The 23,084-nt window shown below is 37.7% G+C and overlaps 1 protein-coding gene across 1 annotated transcript in view; it reads left to right on the plus strand.

Moving 5' to 3' along the window:
• Nucleotides 1-2,041: 2,041 nt before the first annotated feature.
• LRRC49 (leucine rich repeat containing 49) overlaps nt 2,042-23,084 on the plus strand; it is a 40,415-nt gene continuing 19,372 nt past the window's right edge. Inside the window, exons 1-9 of the mRNA XM_036389701.2 lie at nt 2,042-2,162; nt 2,924-2,986; nt 3,343-3,430; nt 4,550-4,649; nt 5,217-5,420; nt 6,723-6,789; nt 10,754-10,897; nt 14,789-14,850; nt 20,623-20,770. Of these exons, the coding sequence (XP_036245594.1) occupies nt 2,109-2,162; nt 2,924-2,986; nt 3,343-3,430; nt 4,550-4,649; nt 5,217-5,420; nt 6,723-6,789; nt 10,754-10,897; nt 14,789-14,850; nt 20,623-20,770 (930 nt within the window). The 5' untranslated portion in view covers nt 2,042-2,108. The remainder of the gene's footprint in view (nt 2,163-2,923; nt 2,987-3,342; nt 3,431-4,549; nt 4,650-5,216; nt 5,421-6,722; nt 6,790-10,753; nt 10,898-14,788; nt 14,851-20,622; nt 20,771-23,084) is intronic.

The following is a 23,084-nucleotide window of genomic DNA, read 5'->3' on the forward strand; positions in this document are numbered from 1 at the left end:
CCACTACAATGTTCTGTTTCAGTTCATGTACTAAATATTAGAATCAAAAGCTTTTCAATTTACCATCTAAATACTCATTCTTCACTCAAGGAAGATTTTTTTCAATACTGTCTGTACCCAAACTGCTAAATGATCTTTAAGTCACAGTTTCATTTGTGGCATTCTTGTTTATGTTTGCATTGCTTCACTATTTTCTTCTTAAAAATTTGGATGGACAAAGAGTGAGACTGCACTCATGGCCAATTCTTCTCATTACTGTGGCAAACAGTCCTCATGAGTCAGGTTTGCTGGCATGGACACATTTGAGACTGCCCTGCCTCAGGCTTTGGCTGATTTTTAAATGTGCCTTAAGCAATAAAGTATTTTGTTTATGAAATACGCTTACAAGCACCACTAACCAAATCTCTAGTTCTCTGCTGATGGAACATTCTGTATTATGTCTTGGGTAATGCATCACTTTGCCATTTTTTTTCAGTGGATGCAGAAATACAAACACGAATTACACATTCTAGGCAAGAATATGGACAGGGGCTGTGGGCAGATTTTGTATGAGTTCATGGAAGTTGTTTGCCTCCCTGGGCACAAACAAGGTCAGGAGTATGAGCAAAGAACTATTTCATGCTACCCAAATAGCTAACCCAAATGATGTTTGAGAGAGACCTTTCAGTTTATCTGATATATCTTTCTGTCAAGGTTGAGGGAACTTGATTTTATAGCAAAGGACACTAGATGTGTTTATTTGTTCTACCAGTGGTCGCAGCACAGAACTGGCTTTTGACCAGATGAAGACTGATGTAATTTCAAACACTGATTAGATTTCCATTGAAATTGCCAGACTGATGTTTTTTGAGTTTGTTTTGTTTTATTTTCCTTTTAATGTAACAGTGCTCTATAATGCTCAACTTCCAGTAGAGATAAAGCAGTATTTGAAAACACAGCAGAACTTAAAACTAAATGTATTAATGTAGAGAAGTCCATTAGAGGGAAACTCATGGCTCACTGGTACCCAGTAAACATCCTAAACCCATGAACCTCAACTGCACAACCAAAATCTGCACAGATTTCTTATGGTGCATTTTCCAGCAGATGGAAAATAAAATGACAATACAAGAAGCTAAAGCTGGAATATTTATTTGTTTGTGTGGCCAGGCATTGGAATAGGTTGCCCAGGCAGGTGTTTAAGAGTGTCTGGATCTGCACTGGATCATGTGGTTTGTAGTTTAGGGGTTACAGTTGCAGTTCTGGGTTAACATTTGGACTTGATGATCTTAAAGGTCCGTTCCAACCTTGATGATTCCATGATTCTGATTTGGGAAGACACCATGAGGCAATTCACAGCCCTTCCATGCACTGACAGCCACACCGTTACTTCTCCTACCATGAATTTCTTAATGAGTGTATTTAAAAGCATCCACTAAGATCAGAGGAGCTTCTGGGCTCCAGGAGCTGCTGCGGGATCAGCAGCAGGAGCTCGCGCAGGTTGACTCTCACATTTTGTGACTGTCACATTTTGTGACCAGCCTATGCCCACAGAAGACAGCTTCCCGAGGCACGACAGGAACCATCCAGCTTCTCGCCCTGTCACGGGTTTTCACACACAACCACTTGCTTGTAGAATTCAGAAAAATACAATCATAATAGCCGCTTTTTGCTGTGAGGCAGCGGGGTGTGGGCGACACTGCGCACAGCAGGACTACCACAGAGCGCCCCATCCGTCCGTCCGTCCGTCCATCCATCCATCCATCCATCCATCCATCCATCCATCCATCCATCCATCCATCCGTCCGTCCGTCCGTCCGTCCGTCCGTCCGTCCGTCCGTCCGTCCGTCCGTCCATCTGTCCGTCCGTCGGTCCCGTGCCCTCACGGTTTCCCACCCCTCACGGTTTCCCGCCCCTCGGCGCCGCCCCAGACGGCGGGCGGGGCGGAAGCCGCGGTGTCCGCGGTAACGGCGGAGCCATTTCCGACAGGAGGGCGGCGGCGCGGGGCCGTGCGGGCTTGTTTGGCACCGCGGAGCTCTGACAGGCTGCTTGAGGCTGCGGGGCCCTGAGGGGCCGCCTGGAGCGGAGGAGCTGCGCGGGGGCCGTGCGGGGCTGAGGGGCTGCGGGCCATGGTGCCCAGCAAGGGCCGGCCCGGCCGGGGCCCGCGGGCCGCGCCCGCAGCGGTAGGTGCTGCGGGGCTGGGGTGCCGGGGGTACCGGGGGGCACCGGGTTAGGTGCTCCGGGGCTGGGGTGCCGGGGGTGCCGGGGTAGGTGCTGCGGGGCTGGGGTGCCGGGGGTGCCCGGGGTAGGTGCTCGCGGGGTGCCGGGGATGCCGGGGTGCCGGGGGTGCCGGGGTAGGTGCTGCGGGGCTGGGGTGCCGGGGGTGCCGGGGTAGGTGCTCCGGGGCTGGGGTGCCGGGGGTGCCGGGGTAGGTGCTCCGGGGCTGGGGTGCCGGGGGTGCCGGGGTAGGTGCTGGGGTGCCGGCGGGCGGCAGCGCCCCGACATCATTTGTGCTGCGCTGGGAGGTGCATGGATGAGCCGCTCGGTTCTGTGCTCCTGAGAGACGTCTCGGTTTTTGTCGCATAAATCTAGCTCAAAGACCAGCATGTTTGTCTTTTGAAAATACAAGGCGTGTTAAAATGTAAATACTTGTTTTCTTCATACTGAGAGTTGTATCCCCATGGAAGTCATGCTTTCAGTGTATTTTTAAAGCTAAAACCAGTGTGATTTTTGTAAACGAAAAATTTCGTGTTACTTGGAGCTGTGATGTATTCTTCATAGTATTTTGCAAAATAATTCCTTCCTTGGCAGATTTTACTGTTGCAAATAGCTTTATTATTTAAAAAGCAGTTCTATTGATATGTAATATCAATATTGCAATCAACAATTGTACTGATACTTCTGAGAAAGGTAGCATTTAATGCAATTTTCTTCCAATTTGCAGGTTAATAATTGTGGTCTCCAGCTGGTCATCCAGACCTCATCAATACCAGAAAAAACCAAACCAGTAATTATTACCTTTTCTTGGATAGTAGTATTAACAAATGTAGTTGTATGATACAGACACATTTGTATGCTTTCAAATAGGAATTACCTTCTCAGTACTCATCTGTTGACTTACAATATCGAATGTATCTGATAATATTTTATTTTATTTAACCCTATTAAAAACATGGGGTTGTACTATAGCCTGCCATAAGCTTTATATATATATAAATAAATCATATATATATGATTTCTTGATCTTCTATCTGTACCTCTCTCCTCTAATTCCTGAGAGCTGTTAGTACTGAGGTTGTGTTTGTGAAAAGATATTATTTGCATTTGAAAACCCTAACATTTGTCTATAATATTGTGTTACAGTTTGAATTCAGAATAAATAAAGAGCAGTCATCTTTCCACAATAGGCTTCTGCAGCATGATCTGGAAAAAAACTACTCGGGAAGGCAAGGTAAAATTCCAATGAGTTTGGTTTGTTTGTCTTTTGTATCTGTTTTATTCTTTAAAAAGTAAAGAAAGGTTGTATCATGATTACAAAATATAAGAATGACAGTGTTTCCTACTTGGCTACAGTAATTCAATGTAATTACTGTTGCATCATGTCCTGAACCCAGTGCTTGGCTTTTTTTCATCCTTTTTTTTCCCCCTTATGGAAGAGTATTTTTTCTGCTATCTACAAAGCCACAACCTATCAAGTGCCCTACTCTATATTCCCACACAATTGTCTAAAGTAACATTTTACTGGATGTTTAACATTTTAAGATGTTTAGACAAAATTAGTTTCTAATTTAGAACTGTGATATTGAGAGATAGTTGAGAGATAGTTTTTCTATTGTACTTGCATGCTCTTGGCTTTGCTGAGCAATATATTGGTGCTGTCATTGCTGTCACCAATATTTTTCAATGGATCATTTTCTAAATAAGCCAAAGCTCACAGAACACATTTGTTGATTAATTTTGTAGGCATTTTTAGACATCCTCCCTTTTTTCCTCTAATATTAATGAAATACATGAGGATGAATTTATAAATATGCTTTCAAGGGGTGCCTGTTTCTTGATAATGGAGTGAAATACCAATGATTACTAGGTATTGTGTGCACTTACCTTTGAAAGACTTTGCATTTATTTGTGACTCAGCGGGAGTGTTTCAATAATTTGTGCTTTATTTTTCAAGTTCTGTCAACATCTATTTGATCTGTGTCTTTAAATTTATCTGAAGTTCTTCTTTAAGTTCAAATACTGAAACTGTGAAACAATTTTACAATTTTATGTTAAAATATCATTGGGTAATTCAAATAAAAATAAAGGCATTTACAAAATACCTGCTTACAACAAATTGTTGACAAGAATCTTTAAGTAAAGAAATAGATGTACTTTGGAAAGAGGATGTAGAGGGATATAGTCATAGCATCAGGAAAGAAACTGATAAATCGTAGTACTGAATGGAGGCAAAAAGCCCTTTCATGCTTTACTTTTTATAAGAAAGAAAATTTTGCTTTTATCACGTGTAGTTCAAGATATGCATCTACAGAGCAGTAGTTCATGTGTTCTCTGTATGATTTTCCAATAGATAACACGAATTTTGGGAGCAGTTCATCAATAACATTTCCTGTATTGCAACGTACTGCTGAAGAAAAAATCCTGAACTCAGACAGACTTACCCTGGAAAGGTGAGAGGGTGGCAGAGCACACGCCCCAGAGCCTCAGCCCCTGGTCTGAAGTGACCAGAGTGCCCCACTGATGCTGCAGTCAGTGGTGGGCTGGGGTTGTTGGGTCTGTGTGTGTGTGTTTCTGAGAGAAGAACTGTGTCCCATGGAGAAATGCTCTGAGAGTGTCCTTGTGATGAGTATATCCATACAGCAGTCACCTGAGGCAGGCAGGTTTCTCATCTGTTCATGTGATAGCTGAAGAAAAACTTAACAGAGGGCGAGGCCACATCTGTTGGAATTTTAGTGTGGTCACAACACAAAACTTCCTTGTAGTTTCAGTGTAACAAGCAAATCTCTAATAGGAGAGGGGTTCAGAAAATTTTGGAAGTATTTCAGCTGTGTTTTCAGGCTAATTTTTTAATAGGCAGGAGTTTCTGCTTTATCTATAAAATTTAATTAACAAACCTAATTAATGCTGTCTTAACCAAGATGATATACTTTTCTCTGTTCAGTCAGAGTGAGTGAGCAGAAGGTGGATTACTGATTTGTTACTTACTTGTGTATTCTGTTTTTTCTTTTTTCTTCCAGGCAAAAACTGACAGTGTGCCCAATTATCGATGGGGAAGATCACCTTCGTCTTTTGAATTTCCAGCATAACTTTATAACTCGTATCCAAAATATTTCTAATCTTCACCATCTTGTTTTCTTAGATTTATATGATAATCAGATTGAAGAGATAAGTGGGGTTTCAACTTTGAGATCCCTGAGAGTCCTTCTGTTGGGAAAGAACAGGTAAAAACCTAACTAGGGCGCTCTACCTCCTATGGTGTAACAACTGTGATTTCCCTTTGCTTCTGATGCAGTTTTCAGTTTGTGATGTTCTGTCATACCAGTGAGACCAGCCCTAGGATTAGCTAAGTGCCAGGGATCCCACTGAGGAAGCACACAGATTTTGTGTGTCGTGTCACAACTTCCTTTCTTAGTAAATTTAAGCAACATTTCCAAAGTACTTCACATGTTCCCATATGATCTTCTATTCTGATTGATTATTAAATATGTTCTTAGATTTGTGTGGCATGTTGTGGAATGTCTTTTCAGATCAAATGTACTATTCATTGATTATTTATAACCTATAAAAATATTTCTGCCTGATGTATTTATCTGGGAAACATACCAGACAGATGAGTCATGGATTTTAATGTTTATTTATTGCTTTTAGTCCTGTAGCCTTTAATTTTTTTAATTTAATACATGTGTCTGTGGAATTGCTCACACATCTAAAGGTTGTGCTCTGACTTTTAAAATTTTCCTCATTTTCTTATATTCAGTGAGAACTAGTGGCCAGATTTCAGTTATGTGCAGATTATAAAGAGTTTACCTCCTAGATCAGCCTGTGTTCAAAACTGACAAGTTTCAATAGTGCCATATGTTACTAGAGCTAAGAGCTTTTGGATTAAAAATCTCACCTGTAGAAATCAGTTTTGGTTATAGGAAAATGTGGGTACTACAATTTTCAAGTGCTTTGAGGAATTATTTTCCTTATCATAACCACCCTGGTTGCAGTTTACCTTAGGAGTGTGGTGCTGAGGTGGTTGGGACTTGGCCCTCTAGTGAGTGAGTGGTTACACATCAGACAGAGTTGTTAGCAACTTGTTTCCACTTGGCCTGTGTGTGATCTTTGATTACTCTCAAAGCAAATGCTTAATACATGTGTTTAATGTCATCAGCCAGTAGATGATGCTGTTGGGTATATGATAGCCTAGGTTTGGAATCTAACAAAATATGACAGGACAGAGAAGTTTTAAGACAATGAAATTTTTGACTTCAGTTTTTAGTGGAGCAAGCATTCCATCCTTTTCTTTCTAGAAGAGTCACATAAATTCTGCTGCTATTGAATTATTGACAGTTAGAAAGGAAGGTGATAGTCTTGAAGTCATTCTCATTTATCTATATTTTTTTCATGGTTCAAGATGTTGTTATATTTCTGTTACTCTTGTTAGTCAGAAAAAAAAGACTTTGTTTTGTATTGGCTGGAAAATGAAAGATACTTTTAATCTAATATTAAAAATAATTGTCATAATCGAAATCTTGCAGAATAAAGAAGATCTCAAATCTGGAGAACCTAAAAAACCTTGATGTTTTAGATCTTCATGGCAATCAGGTACAGTACAATAACTTGATTGCTTATGTTTGTTGTGTAGACATCCTGTATTTGCTGTGTCTTTTACCAAAGTATTGTTTCATGAAGGGAGACTGGTGGCAAGTTTTGCAGCTCTTGAGGTCACAGAAGTCAGTAAGTTAATAAAGGTGTCATGGTGTTTATTTTGGATCTCTGTACCAGTCTGTTAAGAACACTTGTACTTTCAGTGTTGTACTTCAGGCAGGTTACAGTGATTAACATGCTGAGTTAGCTGAGTGTGATGGCACTCCTACCTACACAACAGTAACCTGCCACAAGCAGTTGTGCTGTAGTTCAAGTAACACACAGTAACACACTCTTAGAACTGCTATAAAATTTTCTGGTATGATTGATTGCTGTTTCTACTGTTGGTGGTCTGACAAAACCAGATTCCCTACATACATATAAAAGAGAAGAAAAAGACAAGTTAGCCCTGTAGGGACTATAGGTTATGCAATAAGTTTGTGGCTTCTTTAAATGCCATTAGTCAAACAATGAGCACGTTGTACAGTGGCAGAGGCACTCTAGGACCAGGGGATGGCATTGCCCTTGGAGTCTTGGCCATCTCCAAATATATCCATTCACAAGTGTTTGCTTGAACAACACAGTCCTCTTTGTATTGCTGTTGGAAATTCGATGGGGGTTCTGTTTTTGATAAAAATACTTGCAGACTAATGCTACAGCTGTGGCAGTCAGCAACTTTCCCAGCACAAATGAAGGAATCACTAATGAAAATGAAACACATCTTGCACAATTCTTACAAGTGATGTAGATCTGACTTTTTTTTTTTTCAAGTATCTATATAACTATTTACATTAATTGCAACTTTATTAGGAGTTTTAGGCTGGTTGTTGCTGGATCAACTTCATAATGATAGGCTTACTTTGTTACAGAGAATGTAACAAATTACCCTATATCAGGAATTAACATTAAATCTTGGAGTTTAGGAAGTTATTTTGATTTCCAAAATATTTTCATCATTTCCAAACATTTGTGCCCTTTACATCTAAATTTATGGAGTTATTACCTTTTTTGGTAGATTTAGTGTATTTTTCATGTCAAGACCAAATAAAGACTATGAACTTATCTTCCATAAATAAATTATCTTTCTCTTCCTTTCTAGTTCAAAGATAAGCATGTTTTCCTGTTAAAGATCTTTTTTTCCCTGCCTTTGAGGAATTCAAAATTTATAACACCAATGTGCCATCCCATAGTATTAGTTATTTTTGAATGCTTAATGAAGAAATGAAGGGAAGAAATGTTGTGTTTGGGATACATCTTAGTGGACTAGTGCCTTGTTTTGAAGGCTGGGTTTTGTTGTTGTTTGCTTATACAACACTGAAGAAGGGAGCTCCTTTAACTGTTTAAATTTCTGGTTTTTTTTTTTTTTGGCAGCCTTCTTGTCTATCTTAAAAGGTATTTCTTCTACATTACAAATTTCTGAAGAACAGACTTCAGCAACATAATTTGCTTTGAGAACTTCAAAATCTGGTTCTCATGTTTAAGAATGTAGCAGTTTAAACAACAGATCAGAAAATTGGAGCCTGGCTTATCTCAGTGGTGTTCAGCAAAAGGAAAATAAGAATTGAGCATTGTGATGTCCAGTGCCTCCTATGTTACCAGTGATCCCAGGTGAACACTGAACAATTAAATCCTGTGCACAAGTTATAGGCAAGGTATTGGAAATACACTAGATTAACTGTTATTAACACAGGAATATGATACAATTCTCTGTGTCTATTCAGGGACTCTACACATGAATTTTATTCTAGAATGCTTTGAATATGAAATGTTATTGGAGTAATTTCCTGTCTTCTGTTTAATTCCATGAATCATTTTTCTTTCCAGAAGTTCAAGCTGTAAGTAAAATTATGCAATCTAATTTTTTCATGTATGAACTTCTTTTCATTAATCTCAGATTTTTTTAAAAGATGCAGCTTTAATTAGTGCAATTTAATTGTTGATGGGTGATTATTTGGTGCATAAAAACCTTTTTCTGAATTCTATTTCATAGTGAATTATTCCAAGATAAAAGTGAATGAGAAAATAAATAGTGTTTTTGTCCAGTATTTACAAGTAGACTTTGACTTGTGTACTAATTTATTTTTTATTTTTATATTTATATTATAATAAATTTTTATTATTTATATAATATATATAATATATATTATTATATAATTTTTTATATTTATATAAATAATATTTTAAATCTTATTTATTTTTATATCAGTATTATTTGAAACATCCAAAAAGAAGTGATAATAGCTTGTATTGTTTCTTACCTAATAGCCCATATGAAGAGCTGGTGTACCTTCATGTGTGCATGCATAATTGAAACAGGCAATTCAGTAGAGTTAATCTTAAAGCTTAGCAAAGTGGTAAAGAGTATTTCTATATGTTGCTGATGAAATCATTATCTTTGCAATAGCAGTGAAATACCAGGATTAATATTCTAGACTGTGGCATTCTAGCTGGGCAGACATCAGCAGAGGTCTGTGCTCTTCATGCCAACTGTCTGCTCTTGGGGTTGCTTTTGAAAGTCTCTCTGTATAAATATCTTTTAGTAGTGGCATTTTCTGTTCCTCTTGCTGTAATATTTTTGTATAAATGCACATAAATAGACAGTTTAATTAGCAGTTGAATCAAAAGTTTAAGATGCTATTTAATTTTGGCCTTGCTCTATACTTTTGTATGCTTTTTAACTGAGAAATTGTTGAAATTTTTCTTATAGCAGCATATTCCAATCACAGACTTACATGTACACATATATGTGTATGGATATATGGAAATTACCAACAAAATGGGACATTGTCAAACTGGTGAATTATGGCTACCTCACCTCTTCTGCTCCAGGAGCTGCTGGACACTGTGCAGGATGGCATGGCCACAGCTGCACTGGTGCAAAGCAGCAGAAGTTCCATGGCAGTGGCACCAGGCACTCTGTGCTGCTCTCTTGGCACTGTTGGCCTCAAGGAGGAGGAAGGGTGTGCCTGGGCACTGGCTGCTAAAGGGGGCTCACAGTGGTGCAGAGATGTTAATTCTAGCTGGCAGGGAATGATTCATGCTGGTAGCTCTTTGCACTGCCAAAACCTTGGGGCTGCTAAAGTATTTTCCACAGGAAAACCTGCTGGCTTCTTTCTGCCCCCCAGCATGGGTTTCACTGAGAGTCCCCTGCTGTCCCTCGTGCAGTGGCTGTTCCTTCTCCCTGGGTGGAGGTCAGGCATAAATTCTGCAGAGGTGCTGGAGGACAGATCCACAGTGCCATGAGAAATAATTATCTGGATAGAGAGCCTTGTGTGGATCACTGGGAAATACTAACAGCAGGAAACAAACCCATACTGAATCATCAGAGCAATAATCAATGCCTCTGTAAAATACAAATGGTATTTCTAGAAATAAAAGCTAAAATTAAGGAGCATTAGCTATTACTGCTCTTTTTATGCCTCTTTTTTTTTCTTTTGCTTTGTCAATATCACCTGAGTCTTTAAAATAAGTTATTAAGTATAAAAACAAGCTGCCTGCTTACTGTAATTCAGTCTTTGTTAGATCCCTCCCTTTCTCTTCCCAGGAAGATAAATGAGTGTCTTTGCAGACAAATTAAGGCTCAAACATGCACAAAATTCCCCCATTTTGGCACACCACAATACCATCAGTGTTGTCTTGGTTTTATGTCTTCAAGGTTGCTGCTGCAGAGCAGCACAGCTGAAATAACCTGGTTTCTAATGGGATAGAAGGAAATGCTGACTGAATTTTACTGCAGGATGGCAAGAAAAATGTGGGTGAATACTTGTCCTGGATCTCTGAGTATCATGGTTTAGAGAAACACAGGCACACTATGTATGAAGCTGATAGTTCATGTATACTTTTAGAAAACGTGTCACATATATAAAAATATATTTTATATCCTTATAAAACACAGTGTGCATGTTTATTATGTCTCTGACAGATTGCTAAAATAGAAAACATTGGTCATTTAAGTGAACTGAGGGTGTTAAACCTTGCCAGAAACCTCCTCACTGTTGTAGAAAACCTGAATGGACTGGATTCACTCACAGAGCTCAACCTCCGTCACAACCAAGTCTCTGCTATAGTAAGGACCAAAACTCTTGCCCTTCTCTTTTTTCTTTTTCATTTCCTTTTCTTTGTTTTTGACAAAATGAATGTTAACTGTAGCTTCTTTAAACCATATCAGTGTTTCAGATTTTTGACATCTGATGTTTCCTCATGTTGTGTTGCTTATATTGTTCTGCTGCAATACTTAATTGTACAACATACAGGTGAAACAAACACAAACATTCATTTTGATGTTATTTTCTTTGAATGTGTTCAGGGAGACTGGATTTAGAGGACCTTTAAAGGTCCTTTCCAACCCAAACTATGCTATGATTCTATGATCACTTGTTCTGTTTCAAATCTTGAAAGCTCATGATGTTCCCTGGGGAGGGGAAAAGAGATTTTGTGGTTCTAACATGCAAATTTAGATACTCTTCTTCCATACACGTTCATGTTCTAGAAACAATCTCAATTTTTGTAGGTTAGCTAAGCCATAAAATCATGTTAAATTTCATCTTAAGAATGTTTCTGGAGCATATGCAGAGAAAAAAGGTATTGATTGTAAGAGCAGAGTTTTCTAATGGAAGCTTTAACCCAGCATTTTAAGTCTTCATATTCTAAAAATGAAGATTTTTACTTTGCAATTTGAGTTGTAGTTCAGGTATGGCAAGTGGATTATTCTAACAAGAGCTTTTTAAAATAGAACAGATTACTTAGATAGCTGCTTTTCTCTGGCCTGCATAATTCTTTTCGTTCCTGGTCCCCTGTTGTTGCTGAGCCTTTCTTTTCTTCAGTTTCTACCATTTGCCAAATAGGAATTGTTTTTACATCTTAAAAATGAGAAATTTCTGCTCATTGCTGACTCTGTCACTGTACCTTCCCCTGTGTCAGTGATGTTATCTAGAATTCTCTTTGCTTGTAGCTTCTGCCTTTTCAGTCCTCTCAGGTGCAACTGTACTTTCTGCTTGCTTTCAGTGTCATAAGTGGAGAGGCAGCATGAAATTTAAATTAGTGACTTAGAGACTTGGAGTCTGTGCTCTATCTCAATGTTTTAGTGTTTCCTGGCAGAGACAGGGTTTCAGAGGATGATGTTCTCTTCAGGGAAATATTTATTTTACTTGTTGGCTTGTGGGTTTTTTTAACTGTTGTTGTCAGTATCTTTTTGGGTTTTTACTCTGATTAAATTCTAATGAAATAGAGTTTTGTGAGTGTGGATTGTTTTGTTTTTCATTGAATGTTAATTTTAGCAAGTATGGCACTAACTCTGTGTTTAAGTTTTGGACACATTATACTGTCTAAAACTCTAAGTAAATATGGCTCTTAAAATAAAATATTCTTTCATATGTTCATGATAGGTGTTGTCTTCTGTGTGTACAACAATGTGCATGTGTTTCTTATATTTGTTTGTTTGTTTTTAAATGAAAGCTACATTCCTTTTGTATGGAAATTCAGATTTTGCTGCAATAGGAAATTACTAAAATGCAGAAATATGGAAAGAAATATCTCATTCTATGGAAAGAATACCCAAGATAGATTATTTCTGGAGCACTCGAGCAGCTGAGGGAGGGGGGTTATATTTTATTTAAGATAAAGTTTAAGTTCATGTGGTTGACTGTGCAGGTGGAGGAGATATTTTAATCGTGATGTTGTTATGCTGTAGCACTTAGCTGCAAAATATTCACTCCTAAGCTCATGAAAAGAATTTGGTTACTTTGCTTTAGTTACTCAGTTACTGTGACAATGCTCATTATGAATCAAGCTTTTTAAACTTGATTATTCCTTCAGATGAAAGAATCTAAACTCAATTTTAAAAATAAATTGCTGTTCTAAAATAATTTAAAAAATAATTCTGTTTTAAATAACTTTGCATTTTTTGGTGAACCTTCCTTATTTTTCACATACCTCCCTTTGACCTGCCCTAAGTATATTGTTCTTGGGTAGGAAAAATGATGATCTCATTTGTCAAACAAAAATAAGGTTCCATACTGAACTCTCTGCCCATTGCAGTTTACTGTATTCAATAACTAAAGTCATCCAACTGGGTTGTAGTTGGTTTGGGGAATTAAATCTGCCATCATCCTTTACAATCCACTGGCCTTGGACTACCAGTTTAGGGTCTGTTTTTGAGCTTTCCACTATAGACTGGAAAACCTTGAATAATAAGTAGTTATTTTTGTAAGAATGAACTGTAGTTGATTCAAAGCTGTAGGATTTGCAGGGACAGTCCTGGGGCTTGGTTTATAGAAGAAGAGTCTTAGAGGATTGAAGTGCATTCAGGGAGTCTGACTTGTCAGGAGAATAGCAAACAGAATAAATGATGACAAAGAGTCACATGGCATCAAAAGCACAGATCTATGCATCCCATGAGTTATGCAAAATCTACTTATTTCCCATCCAGTTGTGAGCTGGGGCCTCTGTTAGGAAGATTATTTATGTTTTTCTTTGAAAGACTGACCTGCTTGTTTAATTTGAGGTACTAAAAATTTAGAGTTTTGGCTTTTGTCATCTGCAGTCATCTTACACTGGGAGGAGGACTGGTCAAGGTGTTCACCATTTTGTCAAGAAAGAACTCTTGCCCTCTGTCCACCTCACTATAAGACTTTGTATCAAAATTGAAGTAGCTGGAGCTTTTTGGGATTTTCCTGCTGCACCTATGAGATTTGAAACTTGTTTTACAAGACAGCAACGCATCATGCTAGGAAATTTGCTTTGAGGGGTAATTTCTTTGTGTTCCCCAGTGATTAGTTGAAATCATTGCTGCTTAAGTGTTACAGTGCACAACCCTATAATGCCTGTCCTCACATGTGTGCCCACCCTTTTAGGCATGAACACCAAGAAGCCCTAGGGACAGAGGGGATACACAAATGCACCTGTTGTGAACTCTGTCTTTCCATGGTCTGATCTAGGAGGACTCAGGACAGCTCTGACCCAGGAGTTTTGCACCTGCAGATTCGATCCCTTAAGCCCTTTGTTCTAACATGTCATCCTACCCAGTGGTGACTCTCAGCAGCTTTGCTGGCTTAAATTCAGTTTTTCATTAATAGGAGCTGCAGGGTTTGTTAGAGCTGCCTTTGTTTACCTGTTTGGAATGAACTGTTCTGGACAGCTATGCAGTCATGTCAGAAAGGCTAAAATCAAGGCACTGAGCTCTGATGCTCCTTTCCCTTTCCCAGGTTTGTGTCCTCTGGTTTCAAGTTGGAGTGTGGCCATTGTTAGGGTAAGGAGATGCAGACTCAGAACTGAGGGGTTAGGTGTGAATGGCTCGTGGGTCCCTGCAGTCTCTGCTGTCTGTCTGATGTGGATGTATATTTCATAAATGAAGTTTGATCTTACTTAATATGTTTCATCTTACTAATGAGCTATTTGATATTTAGAGGTTTTCTGCAAAGCCATTTAGTGCAATATTAAATTTGAAGTTTCTTATTCTGTAAATTCATACCTTCTTCTAAATGTTAATTGTGAAGGTTGTAAAGGTGACAGAGTCCTTCAGATAATTCTCTGACTGGAGAGTCACTGCTGTTTGGCAGTGCTAATTGCACTGCTGTATTGCACCTCAAAACCCTTATTTCAGCAAGCTTTTTTTTTTCTTTTCTTTTTTTTTTTTTAAGCATGTTTATCCTGCAGCTTAAATGCTGAGAGAGCACCTTGGCTTATTTCCCAAAAGCCTGTTCAGAAAGCAGCAGCAGTATCCTCCTTTTCTTTAACATGATTTGCTTTGCAAGTGATGCAGCGTGTTCTGCAGAGTGGGATCTGCACTGAAACACTCCCTTGCAGTCTGCATTAGGGAGAGATGGAGCTGCACGTTCAACACAAATCAATGTTGCAGCAAGGTTACAGCATTTAGAAATGAAAGCATTTCAGCAGGCCAAGTAAAGAGGCTCAAAAGCCATTTTCATCTGCTGAATTTATGCCTATCTTTTCTTTCTAGAAAGATGTGGATACTTTGCCCTGTCTCCAGCGTCTCTTCCTCAGCTTCAACAATATATCTAGGTAAGGGGAATAGTAGTTTCCTTCCTATCAGTAATTTGAAGTTTCCTACTGGAGCTGTATTTCATGAAAATTTGAATTCAAACCCTGTGAGTACAGATCTTTTTTTCCTTCCCTAACATATCAGATGAAAAAAATCATTGCCATTGTGTATTTTCTACTTTAAGTATAAAAATTCTTGAGACCCTTTGCATTTAAATGTAGTTGTACTATGAGTATTCTCCCAAGAAACATATTTTTAATTGATTATCATACTGTTTATAATGGTCAAAATTAAAAGTGGATTTGTAAATAGGTTGTTTTGCTGTTAACCTAGTTATCTGTTAAAGCAGCATGATGCAAGGTACAAATTATATTTAACATTCCATCACTGTATTTCTGGAGTTATGCAAATTGCTGAGTCAGATTCTGCTTGCTATGGGTAAATTATTTCATGCCTGTATTTTACTTGTCCATGTATTAATAAAGTCTGAAAGGTATATTCATGATTCCCTTTCAGACCAGATGGCAGAAGCAAAATAGCTCAACTCACAAAGCTGGGCTTCTATAGTTTCAAGTAACTAAGAGCATTTTGTTATAAATAGAAATGTTTGTCTTCTGTGCCTTTTCATATTAATGCATTTTTGAAGTCTGCCTTTATACTCGTGCCAGTATTTGAGAAAAACCCTAAGTGCCTGCATTATCTTCACTTTGGTATGTCCTTTTTCTAATCCCTTGATCACCAGCAGCTTTCTTTGTTTAGAATCAAATAATTAAATGTGGGGTAGGGGAAGATGCTTCATGTTCTAATTACTGGAAATGCCATGCTATTCTTGTGGTATCTGCTTTCTCTGTAGAATGTACTTAGTAGCAGCTTTTATTGTAGTAGCCACTCAAACATTTTATATTGACCTGCATTATGTGTCTTGCAGACAGCTCCAACCTACTTGTCTGTGTTTCTTAGGTTCTTAAAGTGCAAATGCAGTACATCTTAAATACTCATGGCTGTTAAGCACTTCAAAACAATTCAGAGATGAACTGCAGGAGTCTTTCTTATGCTCTTCCCTTAGTTAATTTGCTAGTCTTTTTATTTTACATTTTAATTTGGCATAGTGAAGAGAGGGGGTTAGCATTTTGCTGCTTTTGAATCATTTCCAGAATTGAGACTTGCCTTTGTTTCTGGCTTTCTAAAAAAAGTCTCAGGTTGGCAGGAGCAAGGAGGAGACTGCAGCAGCTTGGCTCCCTTGCTGTCAGGGAGCATCACTGCAGTCAGGGAAATTGCCCTGTCTTTTCATGGACTTGGTGTCTTTTGTTGTAGCTTTCTGGCTGCTCTCTCGTATTGTTTTATGCAAATTCATGTTATTTTTACAGTGTTCAAAGAAAGAAAATTGTTTGGAATTTTCTGTGAGGTTTTGATAGATTTCTCAAAGTTTGTGATCAGTAGCTTGCTTCTTGGTACTATATAAAAAATTCTGTCATTTATCCATGGGGACTTCAGTTGGTCTATTGCTTAGGTTTCTCATAAGCTACAAATACTTATCTAGAACATATATGGAAATACATAATTCAGTTTGAGTTTGCAGCTGAAATAGATATAAAAAAAATCTTAATGTTAAACAAAAGATATTGCTCTTCTATAAATTTTGTATATGCATGTGGTAGATAGGTGGGTGGATATCTTTAACTCTCTATTTACCAGTCATTATTTTAAACAATACAAATGAAAAATTTCTTTTAATCACATTCAGCTTGGAGTTTTTTTAAATAATAAACTTTTACTACCTATAGCAGTTCTGAAGGCTAAGTCCCTCTAAATAATTCCTTATTTAGACTTACATAGTAGATATGTTTTCTACAGGGAAGTTATTAAATATTAAATATTTAATTATTTTCTTGACCATCTGTGATCTGATGCTTGGCTTGATACTCTTTGACTGACTGAGGAAGTTGTTTGCAACCAACCAGTGAACTGCTGTGCTCTCTCTGACCATTCCTACACCCTTTTAAATGGTTTTGTATGCTTTTCAGTCACTTACCCCATTTAGTCTGGGCCATAGGGTAATTTGAAAAATTATTTTTCCTTATTTTTCCTTAAAACTACTCTGTCTATGCAACTGAATTTTGTTTGATGAGCAAATTGTTGCACAAATCCTCTTAACTAATTTATCTGTAGGTGCATTAAAAAAAGCCCTGCAAATGAAAACAAACAACAAAATTGCCAGAACTTGGATATATTTGTTACCATTGCATTGCAATACTTTATTAATGTTCATTATTTTAAAACAGCATTTCTGAAGCAATGCTTCCATGGAAAGATTTTCTTGTTTCTATTTTTGTGTCAGTGAAAATATTTGAGTCTTAAATTGACACATACTGACATAGTGAATTAATACTTCAGTAGATGACTCAAGAATGCCATTAGAAATTGTCACTATTTTAGGCATAAGGGTATTCCATGGGTTTAATCATTATGTTCTTTTTACCTCATACTTCAGAGAAGGACTCAGAATGCTCTGCAGTTCAGTGCTGCTCAGTGCTGCTTCACTGCAGAACTTTTAGTAAAAAAAAGATATATTGGCAAGATAATGTAAGCTAAAACTGAACTTGATGCTGACAGGAAACAAAGGAAGTCCTGTTTTTGGCTTCAGCCCAAACCATCGTAGCAGTTACACTCTGAAGGTGTTTATACCTGATGGCTGAATGCAATATCTATATATAGAGCTGGTTATAAAGAAATGGGAGAAATCCCATTTTTAATTTGTCATGTGGCATAGGGAAGAGATTGCAGTAACATTTGCAGGAAAGATTTGCCACAGAGAATCAGAAAGAAAGTTATTGCTCATGTTTGAACATGTGAAACCAGGGAAGACCATTTTTTAATCTTGGAAACAAAATACATATTTTCAGTGTTACACTGCTGTCCAGGTCAGCATTATGTTGGCTTTTTCATTTAGTCTAGGTATATGGAATGAGTTGGATACAAGCTCATGTAATTTTTGTTCTTCATTTGGTTGCTGAATTGGAAACCTGAGAGAAGCAATGTTCTTAGCCTAATAAAAACAAGAAAATACCTTTTTACTCAGCAAGATGAAAATTTATAAATGCATTGTTAAATGCTTGCACAACAGCAGGTAAAGGGGAATGAGAGGTTATGGTAGTTACATCTCTTCTCATAGGTAGTTTAGTAGTTAGAGACATGGAAAAACACAAGTTTTTTTCTTTGGAGTATTTTTGAACATAGAGTTCCCTCTCAGGTGTTCTTTCAGACTATAGTAAGTATGTTGTCCTCCTTCTCTTTTCCAGAGCTTTTCCCCTTTGTGCAATGTGCTTTTAAAAGTTGATGCAAATGTGTAGAGAAGGAGCAATTGTCTCCCTAAACAAGCAGATTAGAACAGAAGATAAATATTCCTGTGCATGTGTATCACTGGTGCAGGTTGAGCTCCAGAGTGCTCTGCTGTTAGATAATTGCTGCCTTCTGATATGAGAAGGAGAAGTGGGTTTGAGTCCCTTTGGCAGAGGGGAGACCTGGATGCAGGACTAGGAGCATGAACACAAGATGGAAAACTGATCTATTCCTAAAAGATTTCCAGAAAACACTTTCTGATAATTTAGCCCAAATTTGTGACTTATTTGTGTTGCTGAAATGACAATTTTAGCTAAGATAATTTATGTAAGAAGAAGAACAGGAATGAGAGATGGTTGTGTCCTGCAGGAAGGCCTTTTGGAAAGAGAATCAGACATTCCATGGAGAAGATTGCCTGAGGCAGTGTGACACAGCACCATCCAGAGCTGCTTTGTGTTTCCTGAGCAGGTTAAAGGCTCCTTTGTGGTGAGCAGAGGCTGGAGAGACAAAGCCTTGAGATGTGGCCTCTGATTGCTGTGGAGTGTTCACCACGGGGCTCTGTCCCAGCAGTCTGAGTGCTGGGAAGCAGCAGAAGCTTGGTTGGAATCTGTGCAATCTGTTTGGGAATGTAGCACGTTAAAGCTTTAATTAGTTTAGGGTTAGGATACCAGTGTGACAAGTACAGTATATGAACTTTTCTATATGGAATTTCTAAAGCTCAGGTTTTTTGTATGCGTATACAAAGATGTGAAAACAGTTTTTTGCACTGCTGTTTCTTTCTAAAACTGATCTGCTAATAGGGCAGCTAAAGGCAGGATAAAGCAAGCACATCTGTTTTTAGGTCCAGAGTGAATGTTCTGGCATGCTGAAGCAGTGAGAATTTCAAAGCACAGCAGTATGTGTAAGTGGAAGGTCTTGAAAACACACTAGCAAGCTTTCAACTTTTCTGTCATTTCCTGAAGAAATTGTTTTTATTCAAAATCTGTAAATCATATGTAATGAAAGAAGTACTGTTTGGTTAAATGTTTAGTGGTAAGTACTCAGAATAAATATATTTAATGCTTTTGAATATACTTAAAAATAATTTTGAAGACCAAAGGATTTCATATTTTTCAAGCAAAATATGTTCTAGCTCAATGGAAATTCAGACTATGGGTTTTTAGTTCTAACATGTTTGAGTTTGCCTTACTAAATTCTGTGTCATTTGGGAAGATTATCTTTTATCTTTAGGACATATTGAGTATATATTTTATGTAATGTGTCAGACTGATCCTCCAAAAATATGCTTCCATAAGCTGTTTTCTAGAAAGGAAACAGGATTATAAAAAGAAACAGAAAATAATAATTGAGCTTTAAATACATGTACAAAACAGCCAGTTCTTCAGATATCTTAAGAACTTTCACTGTCTTTGTCACAATCTACCCACAGTTCACTTTCCATTGGCTTTTAGGATGTTTTCTTGCACCAAGCAGAAAGAAACCTTTTCCCCTTTCCTGTCACTTTTCTGCTGTGCCCTTTGTACAGTGCAGGAGCTCCTTGCATTCTGCACCAATTGCACCACAATAGCTATTGCAACTTTATTCAGTGACAGTCTTTGAAATGAACATCTGTACTGCATATGTTTTCTGATCACTAAGCTCAGGGCATACTTAAGGTTTGACTTGACTTAAGGCAGACTTGACTTTGGAAGGCCAAAGGACATAAGGATGGTGCAGTGTCACACATACCTTGTAAACATGTTAGGGAGTCTTATTTATTACCATAAATGTTCAGCTTTTTAAATTAAAATCCAGTCAAATAGTTCTCTGATGTTTAAAAGTACTAAATATGTGAGATGCTTTCTTTTCACATTTCATTTTCAATGAAAGAACGCTACAGAGGTTATGCATCTCTAAATGCATTTTACACAGGTCAGTTACTTTTGGCAGGTAACCAAATGTGATGTGTTCTAAGAAGCCAGCTGGTTAGAGTTTGTAGACTGAACTCAAACTAATGGACTAAGCTGTTTTGAAGATTATGATGCTTTTGTAGTTGTTTTACTTTCAATATTAATGACGATTCAGACACCTAGGATCATTCTGTGATATTTGTGGTTGGCTTTCTCTCCTTTTACTTTCCAGGTTTTCCATGCTGCCTTTGATGGCAAACACACCTATTATATTTCTGAATATGAATTTATATGTATCATATTTTACCAGGGAGTTTGATTTAAATACTCCTATAGTTCTCCTTATTCTGGATCTCTTTTTACCTGTATGTGAAGGGAATAAAAAGTTTGCCAGCAGCAGCTGCTGGTATTTCAGAACACTTGTATTTGTCATATACAGTATTGATAGGTGGAAGTGTTTCAGTACAGTTAAATATTTATGTTCTGTCCTTAAGAAATAAAATCTTCCACCTCAAATTTATTCCTACTCCATGACATTAAAACTTTAAACTCTTTTGGTTACAGTTTTGAGGATATTCTGTGCCTTGCTGATTCCTCATCCTTGTCAGATATCACCCTTGATGGCAATCCAATAGCTCAGGAGACATGGTACAAACACACTGTTCTCCATCATATGATGCAGCTCCGACAGCTAGATATGAAGAGAATCACAGTAAGAAATTTCTGTTTTCATCAAATTTCATAGATACTTCAAATCAGAAGTAGAATGCAGGCGTTTCTGTGTGTATGTGTATATTAAAAATACAAACTTTTTTATTAATTTAGTATGGAATTGTATGGTGAATAGACATTATAATATTTAAAACTGTAACCCTTTCTTAAGGGTTTGCATTTTTACTTCATTTAACATGTTTATTTTGAAGTGGTTAAACTCCAGCAGCAAATGCTGTGTGTTCAGCTGCCATGTGACATGAGAGAGCCTGCAAAGCTTTTGGTTAGAATTTTCCTGACAGTCTTTGTTGTTTTGTTGTGTAGCTGAGAAGGAACAGCACATTTCTTCCAAAGGAGTGGTCTGTTTGCCCTAAAACTGCTGTAATTGGTATCTTTTATTTAAGAATTTAATTGGTTTCTTTATTCAGCCTCTCAAGGGAGATCTGGTGATCACACAGGTTGTGTCTGTCTGTATTTCTCTCTTCCTAACCTACTCTCCCTGATAATTTCTGTTTCTGCTGCTCAAGTTCAAGTAACCTTGATAAGGGAGAGAGGACTCAGTCTCCTACAGGCCTCTTGAAAATCCACTCCAAGGGATGAAGGACAATCACCAGGGTCTTACCATAATGCCACCAATTTTGTCTTTTAATATAGAATATAAATTCTTCTGTGCCTGCTCAAAAGTGATGTGTAAGCATGATTTCTTACCAGAGAAATCTGTCCAGCAGCAAGCAACAGTGATACAGTGGTGAATTTTTAGACCAGGTTTTGATATATACACCTTCCTTTAAATGCTCATTTGCTTTGTACCAAGGCTGTACTGCATTGTGAACTGCAGCTGATGCTTTTTCATAGAGCCAGTTAGGCTGAAAAATGTAACATGTGTGTGGAAAACATTAATGTTAAAAAGAAAGTGCTTTGGGACATGAGAGTTTTGCTTCCATCACTGAAAATACTAAATACTTGTTTTTTCATGGATATTCTAAGCTTTCCTAAACTAGGGGGTTTTATATTTTATACTGACTTTAATAATGACTTAATAATAACTTTTATTATGACTTTATACTGACTTAATAATTGCAAATTACTTTGCTTTTAGAAACTTGTTTTATCAGTATTATTTCAGAAACTTGAGTTGCGTAAAGAAAATATCTCTCCATCTCCCCATTTTAACCCTCGTCAAGAGGAGATGGATCCTGGTAGAAATATCAGTGATAGGGAAAATGGTAGAAAGAGCTCAAACTCCTTCTTAGACTCTATGAGATCTGTATGGGGGAAAATTGTCAGAAATTCACAGCCATGGGAAGAACTTAATCTGGGTTTGCACCTTGTTAAACATCAGAGAATCACCACAAAGACACAAAGCCTTAGAAAACCAGGCTTCAGTTGTGCTGCTCATAAACCTACTTGTAAAAATAATGTGTTTTACTCTTTATTTGCCTTCTGTTTTTTGAGTCTTTTAACATTTTTCTCCACGTAGAGGGTGCTATATATTTTCTCCAATAAAAACTGCTACCCAGATAATCGTATGACTTAAGAAACTGGGATTTAAAGAAAAATAACAAGTATCATGGGATCTGTGGTAAAATTAAAGAGCTGGCAATCCCAAATCCAGCTATTCTGCCTAGCACTGCAATATGTTGTTGCTGTCAGCTCTAAGGGTAGATCTAACCTAGTGGGGGAATGGATTTCCAGTGTTGAGCATGTGACTTGTACTCTTGATAAGTGTGAGAAATGAAACTCTAATTACATTTATAGGATCTTTTCTTCATCAGCCTGAAGAATATTTGGGCATTTTGAACTTTAGCATTGCTTTGTCTTGCAACAAAACTGAGAGCTGGATGATTGCTGGGTTTTTACCTGACTAGGAATTCTTCACTAACTTCTTCAGAAGTTTTCTGCTCAAGAACTGAGTTTTACACAATTATTTGTTCTGATTTTAACTTTTCTTCTACTGAAGGATATTGTCAGAAGTTTTTATGAGACTTGGAAGCTTCATTCATGTTTGGTTTTAAGAATATACACACTTTGGTGCCAGGCTTTTTCCATAGGATTCCCTGGAGAAAGGAGCCCTGGTGCAAAAATTTAATGACAACTGTCTCTGCCTGAGGGCACTATTCAGAAACATAGAAACATTTTAATTTGCCATGAAAACCAAAGACACTGTACTTGGAATAAAACATTTGTGCACTGTAATTATTCTTTTAGTTAGGGTAGATTGCCTTTAGGTAAGGGATTGGATTGAATTATGACAACTCTTAAACCCTGACATGTGTGGAGGCTGATGTTCTCTTAGGCCACCTCATTCCTAAGCC

Source organism: Molothrus ater, chromosome 13 (genome assembly GCF_012460135.2).
Source record: "Molothrus ater isolate BHLD 08-10-18 breed brown headed cowbird chromosome 13, BPBGC_Mater_1.1, whole genome shotgun sequence".
Lineage (NCBI taxonomy): Eukaryota > Metazoa > Chordata > Aves > Passeriformes > Icteridae > Molothrus > Molothrus ater.